The following is a 19,753-nucleotide window of genomic DNA, read 5'->3' as shown; positions in this document are numbered from 1 at the left end:
TATATTTTCATACTTATGGCATGTGGGTTTTTTCATTGTTATTTAACCATTTTATAGATCCTCCTGAGTTTGTTTGTTGCTGTTATTTTGGACAACTTAGAACTTGATGAAGATCTAAAGAAGCTTAAACAAGTAAGTAATATATGGGAGATTCTTTAAATCTGCATTCAAACAAATAAGAGCGAAATGTGCTTGTAGGTTACAAGCTACAGCAGTTTGAGCTTCAAAGAAAAAAAAAGATTTTAATGAATCAATCTAAGTTAGCAAAATTATTTTAAGTTTAACTTTATCCAATATCAACAAAGGAAATGTTCTATGCCCGATAATTATCCTAAGAACATTTCATACTATTTTGAGTAAAAGTAAGGTGGACATAGTGGTATAATAAATTGCATTTGGAGACTGTTCTCCTTCTACCATTAAATGAAGATTGTTTGGAAATGAAATGCCTCAAGGTTAGTTTGCTGTTTTACATAATTATATGTGATACTCTTGAACTTCATCATTAAAATATTAAGCATCAGCTTCTCTGACCTCTAGACACTAAAAGAGAATTTAGTCTGGATACCCATCATGATTATAAAAAATGGAATAGAAGAAATGCTCAACGGTCTGCCCAGTTATATATGAAAACAGATTAGGTATTAAGGCACTGGTAAGTTGTACCCCAAATATGTAAATGTAAATGTGTGAGGTCTATGTTATTGATGGCAGAAGAATTATAGATATGATCAGTCATTCTCACAGCTTCTGTTATATAGAGGATACTCGACTTGAATGTTTGACTCTAAGAAAGAGTGGACCCCCTTCAGAAAGTAGATTGTGAGACAGGAGTGCTCCCAATAAGATATTCTTGCTCACCCTCTCCACATTGCAAGAATAGTTGGCATGTTAACAAAGAGAACCAATGTTCTAAACCAAATCCTATCTGGAATCCTTGCAAGGCCATGCACATTCAGAATTTTCAAATTATCTGTGTTCTCTATTTTTAACAAAGCAAAGACAAAACCTATTAATTTCTTTGTCCTCATTTATATATCAGAAAGCCAATTTAAGCTTTTTGTCTTACTACTCTTGCATATCCCTAAGGCTATGCTGTTCAACCTAGGAAAAACTTATTTTCAGAAAAAGTATATGTACTATATAAAGATACCTGCTGCAAACTTATCAAGGAAAGATTTAAGTTCTCTCCTGTCCTGGAGCTGCATGGGCAGAATGTTGTCTGGGTTTCGTAGAGATGATTACTCCTGACTCTTTATAATCTGTGCCAACAATAACAGATCTTCCATGAGAGTTAGGAAGTTCTTTGATGCCATTGATGGAAATACTTTCCAAGGCTTCTAGTTGTAGAAAAAATATGTAATCAATGAGGTCATTGTTGAAACTGACCAGCCATATGACACAAAACCAATAAAACTTGCTGCTATGTAACTACCTTCGTCCTTGCCTTAGCAATCCAGTATTTAGATGTGGATTTCACATATGCCATGCTTGCTATGCATAGATTTTAAATATACTCTGATAAAGTATATTAAATATGTATTCTACAGAGAAAATGAAAAATATTCTGTTTTTTAAAACTGATGTCATGACCAGCGTCAGGATGGTTTGAAATAACCACTGGCCAATGGAAATCCCATGTTATTCCAGCCACCATTTGTAAATAGTCTTTCTGCTGGAAAGCAGTAAAATAAATCTACACATGGAAATTTTTTCAAGTTTATGAATTGAGATCTACTAATGTTTTGGTAGTGCTGATATTACACATTCATATATTTTATATATATCTATATCTTTTACATACATACATATATATATATATATATCTTTCATATGATCCCAAGTAAAAACAACAAAAAAAACAAGACTTGAACTGGCATTTATTTTTCTTACTAGACTACAGAGTTTTAATAAACTATAGCATGTTCTATTTGGAGTGTTTATCACTAGTTATAAAGTGGCTTTTATTAACTCACTGGCGAGATATTAGTGATGCTTTCTTTTTATGGAATGCTGCCCATTCAGCCTCATCATCCACTGTGGCAGCCTAGAATTTGAAGTACCTTCTTTGAATATTTATTGATAATTGAGCATTGAAAATCCCATCACAAATAAGACAAATTCATGTTCTTTTGTACTTTTCAATTTGTTTTTAGTCCTGAATAGACTGAAACTACGTATCTGTTAAATCATCTATTACTATTACACTTGAAAATCATTAAATGACTCTGCAGCAAATATTATAATAAGCTAAAATGTACCTTCTTACTTTCTTCCATGTTTCCTAAGAATATTTTACATATTAGCACATTCCTGACAGTTATGGTTTTTATGTCATTGGTTTTCCTTATTTCCAGTGATCTTGGACTTTTCAGTGGAACTCATTCATATACTCCAAGATACATTCACATACACGCTTTCACATGTGTGCACACATGTACTTTCACACATATGGACACGTAAGATCAGGGTCCATGACATTTTAGGCTCTCTTTCGCAGTTTCATTTAGAATATTGGTGCAAAGATTACCTGAAAAATTTGCTTACTTAGTTTTCCATGTGCAAACTCGGCCCTTGAGGATTTAAATGCATAGAGTTTATTTTTACTATTTCCAGATAAAGACAATAATGGTGAAAATGTGGGAAGGTATTTGATTTTCTTAATATTTCAAGTTCCAGAAAGTACTATGTTTTCCAAAGTTTATCTTTGTTCAATTCAAACTTTTCATTCATCTTTCATCCTTTTTTATCTGCCAGCCTTTTTTATCTTATAGCAGCATTTGTTGAGCTCTACCCAGTGCCAGATCCTTATATTTTATTTGATTTTCACAATAACTACCTGGTGCAGGTAATATTAATATGCCCATCTTAGAGATAGGGAAACTAAGGCATAGAGAGGTTATATAATTCGCTTGAGGTCAAACAGCTCAGAAATGGTAGAGTCAGGATTTGAACCCTGGTAAATTGAAGCAAGCTCAAGTCATCTAAATGCCAAACACAGTCATATCATCATGGAGGCTCACTCATAGGGCTGCTAATTATCCCTTTATAATGATGTTGCTGTTGATAAATGACATCATTCTGTTCTCAATGCTATTGATGTAAGGGACAGTTTTCTGAGAAATGGAGCAATATACCATCTTGGAAACAATCTTTAAAATTTTTCCCTGCAAAAATCAGGTGATCCATTCAGGGTCATTGGAGTTGGGGCTTTGCAGAAGGTAAGAGCAGAGATGCTCGCATTCATGCTGCAAGGCACAGACACTGCCCCAGCTCGGCTCAGGGCCTTGCTGGGAGCAAAGGCCCTCCTGGGACACAGACTTAATATGCTCGTGGCGTGTTGACATTTTAGCGAGGCCTCTGGGGACGTTTAATGTGATTCATTATGACTGACATAAAACAACTGTGTTAAAGTACAAATATTGATCCATAGACATTTTTCAGGGCTCGTAATAGAAACCAGTGTGAGTTACCTCTAAAAAGGAAAAGCTAAATAAGAAACCTGAAACAGCTGTTAGAAAGCCAGTTCTCACATTTGGGGGGCATTAGAACCCTGGAGGAAGACAAACCAGGAGATCACAGCAGACAACTAACAGACAGAGTGAAAACTTTAGAATGGAAGAGAAGAAAGATGTGAAGACATGATATGACATTAAGGGGGAAGCATTTGATCATGAATGTGACCTAGTGATAAAGCGGTAGGAATGTTTTAGCGAATCCAGAATTTGGAAAGAGATAAATGCCACGTGGCAATGGCCTCGGGGAGATATTCCCCAAGGTCTGTGTGATCTGTTGTTGGTGGAATCAGGTTTTCTTTAGTGGAAGCTGTGGCCGCCTCTCCCCCATTATTTCCCTGTCTTACCTCCTTGCCCTGCGAGACGTGACCTCCACCAGCAACTGCTGCTCTCTGACACTGCAAGAGAAACAAAGGGGCAGCCGGTCTTTTTAATGCTTCAGGAAGCCCACAGGGAATTGTGTGTTCACCAGTGTAAGACCAGCTGTGCTCACCAAAATGCCAACACTCGGCTCGTAGCTGGCAATCTGGAAATCCTCGGGGCAGCACTGTCTTCCTAAAGCTGGACTTGGAAGTCTCTTCTCTTTCTTAAAAAAAAAAAAAAAAAGTGACATTGAATTATTTATTACTTAATAAAGACATTTGGAAGAAAAAATTATTTTAAGAGATAGGATTCAGAGGGAAAGTAAAAGGCGTCTTTGGGGATGAATTTCCCACCCATTCCCACAGCACGACCTCTCCATGGTCTCACCGGCATGGTACATTCTAGCCACGGATGCTGTATTTCCATTGTCACTCTTCAAAATAAATGAGGTTCTGCAAAACTATGCCAATTATACATCCATATGAAATTCATCTATTGCTCTCCCTGTTGCTTGTGAAATGCAATCAATTCCTAGCAGCAGTATAACAGCAGCAATCAATTCTAGGTGTCATCATTTACATGACCCCATATTTCATTAAATACCCACCATGTTTCTCTTTCCAGCATCTTCAAAACCCAATAATTTCATGCCATTTTCAGCAACATGGATGGAGCTGGAAGGGGTAATGCTAAGTGAAGTAAGTCAGAAGTAGAAAGTAAATACCAGAAGGTGTCACTAATATATGGATATTAGAGAAATCAAACTAAGTTTCAGATAAAAATAAGCTTAAAAAACCTAGTACAGGATCTGGAGATAGATGGGTAGGTGGCCAGATGATGAATGATGGATGGATGGATGGATGGATGGATGGATGGATGGATGGATAGGTCGGTAGGTAGGTAGGTAGATAGATAGATAGATAGATAGATAGATAGATAGATAGATAGATAGATAGATAGATAGATATGTTTTTCTACAAAGCATCAGAAAATTGAAAATGAAATTGTTGGTGATTGTGTAATCTGGCTGCTGAGAAGCCTACTCAGTTACTATAGAAACTAAAACACCCCTTGACCAAATACCATCCTCTGAACTGTAGAAGGATGGAATGACCTTGATACTTTGTGCTGTAGCAATAATACTAGGGCTTGTAGGTGGAGTTTTGCAAACTTTGAAAAAGAAAATTCTTGCAGCTCTAATAATTTTTGCAAATTCAGTGCAAGATCTTCATAAAGGGTTTTCTTTTAAGCAGCATAAAATTCATTAAACTATGAAAAAAAGAAAAACAGAAGCCTTGGGGGAATAATCATTGAAAAGGGAAATATAGATAGTCTGTTAAGATTAAATTCCAAGCTCTGAAATGAAAATGATTTCATCAGCTCTGCCTCAGGTCTCAATTGAATCCTGGCCCAAACTGGATCACGTTTAGCCTTTGATGGTATCCACAGCATAGTGGAGAATGGATATGTAAAGAAGCTTCTCTGTCTTATGGACTGTGATATTTTTTAACCAAATAACAAAATTTCATGATCTTTATTGAAATTGAGCTCCGGGTTCATGTTTCTCTTTAGTTTTAACTGGGAGCCTCCATTTTCAGCTCTGTCTTATCTCTTATATTGTGACCATTCCAGATTTAAGTAGTCTTATCTACCTACTATATTCTTAACATTCCAGAGTTAAGATAGTAGCAGGGAGACAGGGTGTTCTAGAGTGTACCTTTCTGCTGAAGGCTGGTGGCCCCTCCTGATTGAGCCTTCAGTCTTCTCAGTATTTCATCCATCTCTCATGAGTAAACTTAAACTAAATGCAATGTAAAAGAGAGGACATAACTGCTGTACTAATAACTGTTGCCTACTAAAACTACTAAAGTGCAGATCACCTTATATTAAGTTATCAAATTTCATCCTGAAAGTTAAAGGCATGATAATTAATGTCTTGCTCAAGTTCACATACTTTGTAAATTCCTAAGTTGAAACTAACACAAGCACTCTGACTGTAAATTAGTGTCCTCAGCAACAGATATGACACTCCCTGCTCAGAAAACCAGTTTCTCATTCATTCCTTAGATGATGCATGTCTAGAAATTGCGCTAAATGTGATGCTCCATTGGTGAGTCAGCACATTCTCTCCCTGTGGATGTGTAGACTAGAGGCTCAACTATAATCAGAATATTACTTAGTGAGACAGGAACCAATGTGAAGGGTTGGAGAGTTTTATGATTCAAATGCCTAATAGCATCAAGCTAACATCACCAAGGTATCTATTTTATAATTAGGATATCACTACCCAGAGACTAGATGTACCATTTCCTTGATCCTGGGGTCTGGGTACTAATGTTCTATGCTTTAGATATTGGGGTTGATGGCCAGGAGCATAATGATGATCAAATAGCCTGTGTCACAATTTCCCCTACCTTCTAGCTTCCTCTGCATTCTAGTGTAGAGAGTAAACTGAAAGGAAAAATTGTCAAGATCAAGGACTGGTTCCTGAAGCAAATGGTGATGGAACCTCAACTGAAGAGAATGAGATGAGGGAACAGAAGAGCGAGGAAACACAGAGAAGTTATATTGAAACCAGTTGAACATGACCTTTAATTAGGATTATTTTCTAGGATACTACACCAAAAAACACAGGCAACAAAAGTAAAAATAAACAAATGGTTCTACCATAAATTTAAAAATTTCAGTGCATCAATGGAAAAGATCAACAGAATGAAATGGCAGCCTGTGGAATGATAGAAAATATTTCCAAATTGGTTTATGATAAGTAACTAATATCTAGAATACACAAAGAATTCCTACAACTCAACAACAACAAAAACACCCTGATTTACAAAAAAAAAAAAAAGATAACCTGATTTTTAAAATGTCAAAGGACTTGAACAGATATTTATGTAAAGAAGATATAAGAATGGCCAATAAGTATATGTAAAGATGGTTAACATCACAAATCATTTTGAGACATGTAAATCAAAATCACAAGGAGATGCCACCTCATACACATTTGGATAACTGTTATCCAAAAAAATAAATAGAAAGAAAAATAAAAAGTGTTGGAGAAGATGCAAAAAAAATTGGAGTGCTTGAGCACTGTTGATGAGAATATAAAATGGTTCAGCGGTTATGGAAAACACTATGAGGTCTCTTAAAAAGTTAAAAGTAAACATGATCTAGTCATACTCCTTCTAGGGCATATACATCCAAAAGAATTGACAGGAAGATCCAGAAGATATATTTGCAAACTCATGTTCATTGCAGCATGATTCATGATATTTAAGAGATCAAAATAACCCATCCATCCACTGAGAAATGAATTTAAAAAAAGTGGCATATCCAAACAGTGGAATAATATTCAGCCTTAAAAAAGAAGATTCTGACATGCTATAACACGGATGAACATTATGTTAGATGAAATAAGCCAATCACAAAAAAAACAAATACTGTATGATCCCTTTTGTTGAAATATCTATAGTAGACAAATTGATAGAAACAGAAAGTAATATGATTGCAATGGTAGCACTACTGACTCTTTAAAAATGATTAAGGTGACAAGTTCTATGTGTTTTTGACCACCATATTTCAAAAATATAAAGGACATCATATTAACAATAAGAAGGTAGGCAATAAGAAGGTAGGTGATGGAAACAGGCTGAGGCTTCCAGATGGCAGAAGTCAGGTTACCGAAGATGAGGAATAAATGAACAAGAAAGTAGAGAAGATTGCTAACCCTCATTCCTCATACTGTAGCTTCCCGACAGACCACTTAGTTTCTGATTTTAAATTTTTATAGCCATGTTAACACCATTTACTGCAGTGCTATCCAACCTTTTTTTCCCCATTGTGTATACATAGAGAAGGATATTTGCACAACACACTCAGGTCAACAGCTGCAGCTGGAGGCATCAGACAGCTGGATCCCTGCTGCTTCCAGAAACACTCAGCAGCCCAGGGGCTAGAGGATCAATTCCCTCAAGAAGCTACAAATCATTAGTGACTGAGAGTTTAGAAACTCTGCATTTTACTCAAACCCTTTGATGTTACCCAAGACCACTTGAAACCACTCTAATCTTTTGGTCAAAGATGACACTTTTGTTATCAACTCATATTATTAGGCATAATTTTCCATAATTAAAATATCAAAAGATCATCTGACATTCTTTTGATCTCTATTTCTAAAATAGCTTCGTTATTAAATTTTTTAGGTAATAAATTCATATGTTCCATTAAGACATGAACAGCAATACAATCAGTTTAAGGAGATGTAGTGGGTAAGACTGAGAACATTTCAGGTCAGGGTTCAAGACAATAGGCCATAATGGAGGCTGAGAATTTGGGGATATCAATTATCAACATAAGACACAACCTAGAAATTTGGACATCAATGCAAAAAGGGGAAACAAACCACTTGAATTCAGAATTGAATAAGTAATAGTTCAGGAAGTCAAATCAAAACAGAGGAGTTACTTGTTATAACTGATGTATTTCTGTTCTGGATTGAGCTGTGTGCCCCTTGAGCAGGTATATAGAACCCTAATCCCCAGGACCTATGAACTTGACCTTATTTAGAAATGAGATATTATGAGGTATTTGCAGATGAAATCAAGTTGAGATGTGGTCAATAGGGTGAAAAGTAATTCAGTAGGACTGGGGTCCTCATACAAAGAGGAGAAAAGACATGGGTAGGGGAGGGAAGGCACTTTAGTGCATTTTACCCTTTGTGCAACTAAATATGACATGTGAACGCATTGGCAGGGTTGCCATGGCCTTGATTCCTTTTGAGCCCCAGTGGTTCAGTGGAGTGAAGTATCAGGGGAGCTTTGAATAAGCTTTGAGCCTGGACTGCACCGGGATGGTTTTTATAACCAAAACTGGCTAGCAAGTTATGGAATTTATCTAAGAACAGTGAACTGTCTGGTTTTTTTTTTTTTTTTCTGTATTTGTAATTCTGCCTCCCTGAGACTGAGGGTTAATGGCTTCATTGTCGACCTTCCCTACATCGTCCTTGGGCAGTGGAATCCCTCTGGAAAATGGGCGTCTCTGACATTGTCACTCACAGTGATATGACTATTAAATAGGAACAAAAGAATAACTTAAATTATTTTTGGGAAATGAGAAACGTATATGCATGTTTGTTTGACAGAATCCCTATTTTCATGTTGTTTTGCATAAAATATGTTGATTGGTGTGAATTTTCATAGTGCATCTAATAAGTCTTTTTATCAAAGTCTGCAAAATCTAACAAGTCTACAGTCTACCAGAAGCATACTCAGGGATGATACTTGGAAAATGCATATTGTGTCCTGAAAAAGAATTATTTAAGGGAAGAGATCAGAGTCCAGGGTTCAAGATTCCCAATGTGGTGACTCCAGTACCAAATACATGTCTCCTGTACCTCTGACATAAAGTGTGACATGTCTCTTATGGTAAATGTCATCCCTGATACTAGGTACATGTATACTCAGGTGGAATAAATGAGCACATTGACTGTACATAATGACAGCCACTGTCAGAAAAAAGTTACAAGAGAGCAAAGAGGAGGTGCCAGAATGAAACTTATGGTGATAGGTTGGAACAGGGGTATCAGTATGAACTGAGTTTATGTTAAGATATAAAAATAGATAAATAGATACATACGGACGTATATAATAGGTAGCTACATAGGTAGATGGATAGATGATGGATGAATGGATGGATAAATAAGTAAGTACATAGATATGTCTATACAAGCAGAAAGATAAATGATAGATATAGTCTAAACAGCAGACAGCCACAGATCCAACATATAGGCAACTACATAGATATGCAGATAGCTATAGATACATACATGATATGCAGGTGGATACACCTCGATGGTTCTTTGCTTACATAAGACACACTCATGTACTATAGGTGTGTATACATAGGGAGGTATACATGCATGTATTTCCTAGCTCTTTTCTCTTTATGCATCCAGAAAGTGTGACTTCCTAGCAGTGATAAACAAAACCAGTGCTAAGATTTTAACATCTAAGTAGTTTTCTCCAACGAAACAAATCATGGCTCTTTGGAGAAATGGTTGATTCTAGCACTGAGTCAGGGAAAACTCAAATGAAACTTAAGTATTTAGTGGAACCAGAAAGTAGAATTTTATCAGGCATACTGAAAGAATAGAGAGCCAGCTGGGAGAGCCCCCAGTGGCCAAAATGAACAATTTGTGCAACAAAATTAGTAATATTAGTATTGAAACCCAAAATTGAAACAAATTGTGTGTTTGTATGATTGAATAAAAAATGACATGAAAAAGCTCTCCAGAGCTTTACAGAAACTCTTTGTCCTATCTTTGCAATTATAGGTAAATTTAATTTTTTTAAATACAGTGGTTTTTAAAGTAAGATGGGGATTTTCTATGGTCAATTCTAACTATGCAACATATAAACCTACAAAATGGCGGCTGTGTTGCCTGATTCAAAGATGCATCTATCTCTGAAGCATGTACCACATGTATGCTGTATGACTTATTTTTTAGGATTTATAAACGTTTTTATTCTTCTTTCTCAGCCATTCTTTTGTTATTACATATAACTATGTATTATATACAGTATCAAATTATTGCTGGTAAGAAGGATTAATATTTTGAGTTTATGTTCTCTTTGTGTTATGCTGCAAAGAGAAGATTTTAATTCATTATTTAAAACACACACACACACACACAGCAAAGCCAAATGGGAAGCAAATTGGGCAGGATGGGCTATTTTTTAAATTATATTATATTTTTTACATGAAAATGATGTGACTTATCAGTGTCACAACTCATGTAACATTGGAAGAATTGTTTGTCCTGTTTAGTATGGTTGATTCCACATTGTAAGGAACCTAAGACAAGAATAACAGTGATGAGAAGTAGCACAGATGGGCCATTGTAGGCTGTTTGTGGGATGGCATTGGTGTTGCCTTTCTTCTTCATCTTATCACCATTGTGTTATCATTGTCATGTTTATAAACGTATGGTGTGAGGTCATCAGCTGCAGAGAATCCTGCTGCCATTAAAAAAGTGACATCTTAGCAAAGGAAAGACACATAATTAGGTTTTAGTGCCAAGTCCTGGTTGGAGAAAATGCAAGGAGCACAGAGGATTTGCTTAACTGGGCTTGGAGGCAGGTCCAGAAGGTGTGTCTAAAAATGATAAATGGAATTTTAGTGGGAAAGTGGGATCAAAATGTCCCATATAAAATAAGTAGGTATCAAGTGGCAGAAGCAGAAATGCATTGATTGCTTGAAGATGTTTTGAGGAGACAGTATAAAAGTTTTTAAACACTCAAGCTCTGGAATCCGGAAGGTTGTGGTCACATCTCAGTTCTAGCCCTTGCAGGACATAAATCACATGACCTGGTGCCGATTCAAATTCCTTGGACCAGTTTCCTCATCAATATATATCATGCCTGAATACAGCGCTAATTACAGTCCTAATTTGGGAGGCTGTTTGGAAGATTAAATATTATTAGCAATGCAAAGTGTTCAGCATAGTAGAGCGCACACATTTACGACTTCAGCTACAGATGTTTGTTCTTCTGAGAAATCTTCCCAGAGATGCCTTTTGAAGGGTGTCTAAGTGGTAACCAAGTGCAGAAGGCAAGTGCATGGCAGGCAGGGGAACAACCTCAGCAAAGGCACAAACGTGTAGAAGACTGTACGGGAGGACTACGCCACCCAATACGACTAGAGTAGAGGGGACCAGGCATCAGTGGATGCCGAAAAGATTTTAGAACAGACCACCCTTGGATTACTCAGTACCAGAGGAACATGCTGATTTTCTTTTTAGTATGTTCTGAAAGATGGATTTAATGGACCCCAGTTGAAGGGCTTAAGGAGCAGCAGTGTTAAACCTGGATGACCAGCCGCCCATTGGAGGAGCAACATGGAGGACGTAGGTGACCCCCTGAGTGTGGGGGGAGAGATCTAAGATCTGAGACACTGGCGGGTAAGCTGGAAGTTGGTGTAGACAAGCAGCAGAGATAGTGAGCATTGGCAGCTCTTCCACAAAGCAAGACTGAGAAGGGCAGGAGAATAGGAGAGGACATAGGCCAAGAGAAATGTTTGCTCTGTCTTCATTTGTTGAGTCAAGAGTCATTAGAAAATCCCTCAATCAACCCAGGAGAGGTGTAAGAGAATGGAGAAGGAGGGAAAAGTGGAGATGGCCTCATGCTCAGCAGAGAGGGGTGGGCAGCCCTGCTCCCACACCCTCTACCCCACTCACTGAGATGAGACCATCTTTATGCAGGGCTAGCAGCACTGTGCCCAGGGAGAGCTTTGGTTTTATAGCAGCTTTCCCCTGAGTAATTCAAATTACAGGCAATATGCTATCTCACTTGTGGATCTGGCATTTATAGAAAAGAATGAAAATTCTCATTTTTTCATTTGAGAACACTGAAATCCAAAGTGGTAAAGGAATCATAAAATTGAGCAAAAATGTAGACCCACATCTTCTTTTTTTTTTACTGTTTCTACTTTGACTCTGTTGTCTTCTCTCTTTTCTAAATCAAAACAGAGAGGACAATTATGTGAGTGCGCTGTAGATATATTTTCTGAATTCCCAATGGTATGGGCTTTTTTCCTATTACCTACTGAATATGCATCTCCTAACAAAAGCCAAACATCAGGTTTACAGGAAACTCTAGTATATAATTTCATCTGAAGTGGAGCCAAAAAAATGCATTTTTTTATCATAATGAATATGTTTCTACAACTCGGGAAATTCCCTCGTGGAAACAACTGTGTCTCAGCGGGGCAACACCAGGGAAACAGACTGTAGAATAGAGATGTGGACACCTAGAAGGAGCAACGCTCGAAGCACATGCCTCCATGCCTAGGTCTAGGAAATCATTAGTTCCATTAATCGGATGTTAAGTGACAGTAATAGAAGGGAAGCTTATCCATTGAACAAAATCTGGCATTCCAGTTTTTGAATAGTTTTTTCCCCCTTTCAAACTTATTCTCATTTTCTGCTAATCCCTACCTTGTTGCAAGTGGCATTTACGTTGGCATTCAAAGTAACCTTCAGAAGGACATTTAAAGTCTGGAAGATCTTAGGCTCGGTGTTGTTAACAGGAACATGAAAGGTAACATTTCTTGCACCTCTCAGGGGTGTCATAGATGTATCAGCTCTTCCTAAGTGCTCTGCTGCCTCCCCAAATGGGGAGCACAGAACAGCCACTTAACACCCTAACACACCAGCTCCTCCAAGGTCACATCTCTTTCCTCCCCAGTTATCTCAGGGTCCTGCTGGAAGAAGGGCTGAGTTCGTGAGGCTGAAGCGCTGCTGGGAGTTGTAGAAAAGGAAGCACCGCATGTCATTAATCAACTGACATTGTGAAATCACTTTGACCATTTTGGGGTGCCAGCTGTCCTATAAAAGTGTAGCTCTTATAGTCCATATGCAAACCTGGAATTGAGCCCTTCAGTTTACATCAGTAAAATTTGACCTTGGAATTCCTGGATTTAATAATTTTTAAAGAAAGGGAAAAATTAGCCACTTTACCACTTTCTTTTAAGATTTTTTATTTATGCATACAAGAGCTGGGGTACAGGCCACAGATGCGGGGGGTGAGAGGACTCACCAGAGACAGAGCAGGGAACAAAACAGGCAGACTGACTGAAGTACACTGCTGAAGGGAGCAGTGGGCGAGATAGGAGGGGTCTGCTGCACCATGTGGGTTGCTCCCTGGCTAACTGGGGATTGAACTTGTGCTGCAAAGGCTGTGGATTGCTTCACAGTACAGTGCTTCACCCCTTGCGCCACCAGGGAGGCCCAGATTTACCACTTTTTAAACGAAACATTTTAAAAGCATACAGTTTGCTGGCTGATATGTCATTTGTAGCTGCTGGACCTTGGCCCAGGGCAGAAAAGGAGAGTCCTCCCCTAAAAGAAAGTCTTTAAGGGATTCAACAGGCTGCTGAGGGTGTTCTTTATCTCTGTATCTCCAGGTTTTATAGTAACACAGGGAAATTAATAAAAGCCAACATGCTTCATCATTTCTTCAGATAGCCCATCTGTTTTAACCGAGAAGCCTTGAAATTCGAGTTGTAAAATCACAGATGCAAAATAGCAAGAGAAACTTGTGTGAAAAATAATAGTTGATGCTCTAGCAAGAATCTCAGTTCTGAATTGCGATGTCACGTGTACATCCATAAAAAACAGAGAAGCCATCGGGCAAAGAAATAAAGAGAACTCAGCCTTAATTACCTCAGCAACAATGAGGAGCTCCTGTTTCCAGGTTGAACATAATGTGGTCATTTTTCATACACTGAAACGTCAAAAAAATACTCTTCAGTTACATTAACCCACAGATCTATGCCCGTTTTTCCAACTAGCATGGACTAGAATTTAAAATGAGAATCTTGTCCAAGTCAGAATGCTTTTTAAATTGTTTTCTTCTAGAAAATCATCCCCAAAATTACCAAAAATTTTATTTAATGTAATCCTTCAATTCTGTTATTTGTTGCAGCCTTCAGAAAGGAGCTGAAACTGAATAATGTTTGAATATTTTAACAGAAGAAAGCACAGGCTGAGATAGGGAAGATTTAAGCGATGAGGCAGAACAGGGGATGTGTCATGCAGAGCAATTACATCCAACTCTCTTGAGAAGCACAAGGAAAGCAAAAGGCTTTCAGCCGCCCAATGTGTAATGATATCTCAGCAAGACAGATGCCGGGCCACACAATAGCAGTGAGTCTAGATGATTTATGTTTTTTGAAGCTCAAGGAAAGTTTGTATTTTTTCTTTGATTCTAATTTCTTTTTTGCAAAACGTTTTTAACCATATGAGTTTGTTACAAAGCTATCATCTGATCTATCTGTTGCGACCAGACTTCAGGCACAGGTGGGGCCATTAAAGACCCCTCCTTTGTACTATTCTTTAAATTAGGGTTTCCATCTAAAGAACAAACCCCTGAGGTTCTCTGCGTTGTGTTCCTTCCACTCAAGAATCACGCTCTTGGAAATCATTTGGTCAAAATAGACACTCACAATTACTCTTAAGCTACAGGGCCTGCTTTTTGTGGTGTAGTATAGCAGCTTTCAATTATTATCCAGAATCCCCAATAGAACCCATGTTGCTCACTCGCTTGCATCAAAGACCATTTAATTTTGGAAAGTCCATGCTTAAATGTAAGTTGGGAAAATAATTTGGATAAAAGAAAGAAGGCTACGTTATCACATATTAAAGAAACTTAAGTGCGGCTGCAGAGTACCAGCAAAACTTTTCTTTACCCTGGTGACCTCAACCTCCTTCCCCCTCCCAGCCCTACACACACACACACACACACACACACACACATACACACTCCATGTCCTTCTTGTTCTTTCCTCTCTTCTTTTTGTATCCTGATCAAGATAAAAATCATGGGTGGGAGAAGGAGAAATAGTCCAAGTTATGGTGATTAATAGCAATGAAGTAAGGATTAAATGATTTTGCTCAACTGTATCATCTGCTCTTCTTTAACACTTTTTGCCAAACTATTGTATAATAAAAAGGATGTCACAGAATATTTATGAAAGGAACATACCCAGCTCCCAAATGAAGATGTATAGAACGTCCCTCAGGATCCCCTCTGCACAGACCCTCCCAGCCACGAAGTCACCCCTATAGCAGTCTCAGACTAAGCAGCATCATTAGTATTGCCTGTTTTTCTTAACTTTATATAAATGGAATCTCTTTACTTTTCAAAATGGCATCATTCAGTAGTACTCCTTTGCATTGTCTGGCTTCATTCTGTTAGCATTATTTTGTGAGATTTACTCACATTCAAACACTCAAATAGACCATCTTTTACCTTTTCCATTCAACTGTTGATGAGCATTTAAAGAGCTGGCACTTGACTGCTATGGGCTAGCATGAGGGTTGCTGTGGCACATGCTTGTAGACATTTCTGGTAGGGAGCAGCCAGAAAGAGGCCTGGGCGGATAGTCATCTTAGGTGATGCTGCTAAACTGTGAGCAACAAAGGGTACTTGGCAACTGCTGTTGGAAGATGCTCCTTCCTGATTCTGGAAGATTTCATCTAGAGCCCCAGCAGTGAGATCAGAACACAGTGCCTTTTAAGCAGTCACTCACCAACCCTGTTTTAACTGGCACAGGCGATGATGCCTGCTCTTCCAGGAAAGCATTTGCAGGGTCCTGAGCTACCCCTGACTCCCCTCAAAAGAGCTTCTTATTTGCTGGTTTGTAGTTTTACGGTCAAATGACTGAGTCAGGCTGGATTCTAATTCATTAATTCACAGTTTTTGTATTTCCACTGCTAAAAGGCACTGTAAGAGTAAATTGAAAATGGGATCTTGTTGCAGAGGAGCTTAAACACTGTGGGGAGTATAAATAACTCCAAGAGAAAAAATAAAATGAGATGAGTTATATTTTAAAAACATATAGGCAAGGTGATTCTTTTTTAACACTCGTAACTTACAAATGTTACAAATTGTATTCTAGGATAGTTGATCAAATATATTGCCATTTTCTCCTTTACAAAATTTTATGTGTCAACTTATTCTAAACATTCACCAGTGGCAGACATGAGTTCAGGTTAAATGTCACAAGAATCTAAATTTAGAGTGTCCTGTGAATCTAGGGATTCTGTCATCAACCCAACAAATATAGTCAGTCATCAAGTAGGTATTTTATGTTGCCTCTCCACCCTGGAGTATATACCTAAAATCTTTTACTTCCCCAATTATCTACTAGAGAGTTTAGTTCTACCATCTAATTAGTATAATTATTTTTATTGCTTAGCAAGAAAAGAGAAAAGTGATCCCTACCTTAGACTTTATAGTCACAGGAAAGAGACTCGTTCAATGGCCACAAATCATGATTTGAAATGATTTTATATGTTGCTTTTGGACTATGGAGATACCAAAAAAAGGGTCAGATAAAGTCAAGCTAGTCTCAGACCCTACAAAGTTGTCTATAGAACCGTGATGAACCGAGCGGGGTGGAGAGTTGAAGAGGCCAGAACAGAGTGTGGAAGGCTCACAAAGGGCTATGGGGGGTTGTGGGGGGAGCAGCATCGGGCATCGGTGGTGAATGTGTTGCAGTAACAGAACCTGAAGGGGGCGATCGGATACCGCTCAAACACAAATAATTAAACAGATGTTAGCTCAATGTGGGGCCTACACCTGAGAAAAGAAAGCAAACATTGTAAAGAAAATAATGAAAAATGATGTAAATATATATATATAAATAAATGAAATGCAAATTAAAAAATACTAATATGGAAAACAGAAAAGATGGGTAGGGACATAAATGAGACAAGATTGATCACTGAAAATTATTAAAGTTGGCTAATGAATAAAAAAATATGATGCTCTGTGTACTGGATTCGATAAGTCTCCGCCCCCTCTGGATAGCCACTCAGAAGCGCAGAATGAGACCTTATTTGGAAATTGGATTTTGTGCGTGTGACTTGTTAACATCATAAAGGTTTAGTGTAGGCCCTAACTTCAGTGATTGGCATCTTTGTAAAAGAAAGGAGAGGAAGATTCTGATACAGAGAGGCAGACACATCCTAGTGGCTGCAAACATGGAGCCCTGAGGAGGAGTTTCCGGAAAGGATCCTTTCCTGGTGTTTTCAGGGAGAACGTGGTCCTGCTGGACCCCTTCCAGCCTCCTTAGCACCAAGAAGATAGATTTCTGCCGTTCAAGCTGCCCGTTTTGTAGCCATTTGTTAGTCTTGGGAAACTCATGCACTATGTATTAGATTGAACCAGGAGAAATTTTCCCTTTTTTTTTTTTTTCTGTTTTGACCTGCACAAACAGTAATTGTGTGTCATTCAACCTGAGATATGCTATGCCCCTATAAGCAGAAGATCTCATTAGTGAGAGAAAGCTCTGTGAGGAATTGCTCGTGGAATTGAAATTAGAGGACCAATTAGAAGTTAATGAAGTATAAGAAAGGAGTTTCCAACAGAGGGACCAGCACATGCAAAGGGTCTGAGACAGAGGTTCTGGGCACTTGTGGAAAGAAGATGTGACTGGAACAAGGTTTGGGCACATGGCGGGACAAGGCTAGACAGGTCAGGAGAGGTCCAGTCACCTAACGGTGGACAGTTTGGTATTAGGAACAATGGAACTCCCTTGAAGGGTTTTACATCAGAAGGTGAGATTACTAAGATTGTAGGTAGAGAACAGGTAGGATGATGTAGAAGGAGCCCAGGAGCCCAGGTGATATCTCTAAGGAGGGAAGCTCTGCTGGGGATAGAAAGAATAGGCAGAGAGAGGATTTTAGGAAAATATCCGTGCTTTTATTTTGATGACATGTCTTGGTTAATATACTGTTTGCCTTTTTGTGTCTATTTGAAAACATTTAGTTCTCATAAAATATACACACTATACCCAGTAAGCCTAGAAGTTCCAGGGTTGCCTAACGGAATCACATGTAGCCATTCTGCTGCCCAAAAAAGTTTCTGGAAACAAAAGCACCCTCCTTTTATACTTCTTTCTCTTTTTGTTGGCCACCTTGAACTCCCAGAACTTTGTTTCACCTCAGCTTGAGTAGTTGTTTTATTTTACTGTCATTATATTTCCCTGACTACCTATTCAGTTAAAATGCGAAGTCAAAGGTTGTGTCTTGTGTATTTTTATATCCCCAGAACTTAATTTGGGTTTGATTTTAAGTGTCCACATCAGCAGTGTTCATGGCAGCATAGTTACAATACCAAAGACATGGAAACAGCCTACATGTACATTGATGCATGATTGGATCAAGAAGATGTGGTATATCCATACATCATGGACTAGTATACAGCCATGAGAAAGGATGGAATGCTGCCATTTTCAACAAAATGGAGGGAATTTTTGGGAGAATTACTTATAGCCAAGTCAGTCAGAATGATGAAAACAAATTCTGGACAATCACATAGCAGGCAACTTGATAATTATAGAACACTTTCAAAACCAGTGGAATCAATAAACATCCTGAGGGCTCTGAGGTTGAGGGGGGTGCAAGGAAAGAACAAGGAGATTTAAGGGAAGGTGGTGGGGGGAAAATAGTTGTAAAACTACAAATAAACTAAAAGTCATTGAATTGTAGCCAAAAAAGGTTTAAATATTTTGTTTGAAAAAAATTAAGCGACCATATGTATATATAAGTGAGTCGGCAGCCTTATTACACTTCTTTTCTTTTATCTGTCTGTCTTTGGCCTTAGATAATTCCTTCTCTCTCTGGTCTAACTGACCCTCTTAATGGATATTTCTTTTTCTGTATACTCAACTTATCACTGATGAATTTTGTATATTAATTGTGTCAGTAAGCTCTTGGAAAGCCAGTGTTTTCCTCAGCAATCACTCTGTCTACAGACAGAGTCGTCCTTCTAATCGCCTGGACCTTGTGGGGGTGCTCGCTATTTTGGTTTTGTGCCTTTGTAAACTCATTCTTCACATTTGCCTCCATCGAGCTCTGAGAACTAGCTGTGCCCGTTGTCACGCTGAGGGAAGGAGCAAGGCAATGAACAAGGGTGCCCTTCCTGCAGTGAGGCTGTACCTCAGACAGAAAGCCAGATGCCACCCACAAAATGAAACACGTGTGACTGGCTGAGGCAAAGTGCTCACAAATCATGAGAACAACTTCTGTAGCAGAATGAGAAAAGAGGGGGTTTTCCTGAACCTGACTCCAGGACCTCTTGATCTGTGGGACATCTGACCCATGTTGAGTACTGAAATCCGGATGATGTTCTCTCCAGCCAGTTTGATTGGCCTGGGGTAGGTAGGAGGAAATGGTCGTGTCTCTTCCTGTTATAAAAGCTTCCCATGTTTATATTAAACAGATTATATTAAAGTAAAAAAGAAGCTGATGGCACTTGAAACATGCTTCCCTAAGCCCACTGGAAAGGCAGCCTGAGTTAAATGTACTCTCT

General features: G+C 38.4%; 1 protein-coding gene across 4 annotated transcripts in view; it reads left to right on the top strand.

Annotated features, from left to right (window-relative positions):
- Positions 1-19,753, top strand: part of NALCN (sodium leak channel, non-selective) — a gene marked incomplete at its 3' end in the record, with an annotated part of 232,286 nt that overhangs the window by 142,320 nt on the left and 70,213 nt on the right. For all 4 annotated transcript variants that reach the window (XM_084234488.1, XM_084234487.1, XM_084234486.1 and 1 more), the window contains one exon: positions 58-132. In XM_084234488.1, coding sequence (XP_084090614.1) covers positions 58-132 — 75 coding nt within the window. The remainder of the gene's footprint in view (positions 1-57; positions 133-19,753) is intronic.

This window comes from Talpa europaea, assembly GCF_964194135.1.
Source record: "Talpa europaea genome assembly, chromosome: 6".
Classification (NCBI taxonomy): domain Eukaryota; kingdom Metazoa; phylum Chordata; class Mammalia; order Eulipotyphla; family Talpidae; genus Talpa; species Talpa europaea.
Note: the sequence above shows the minus strand (reverse complement) of the source record. Positions and strands in the feature narration are given on the sequence as shown.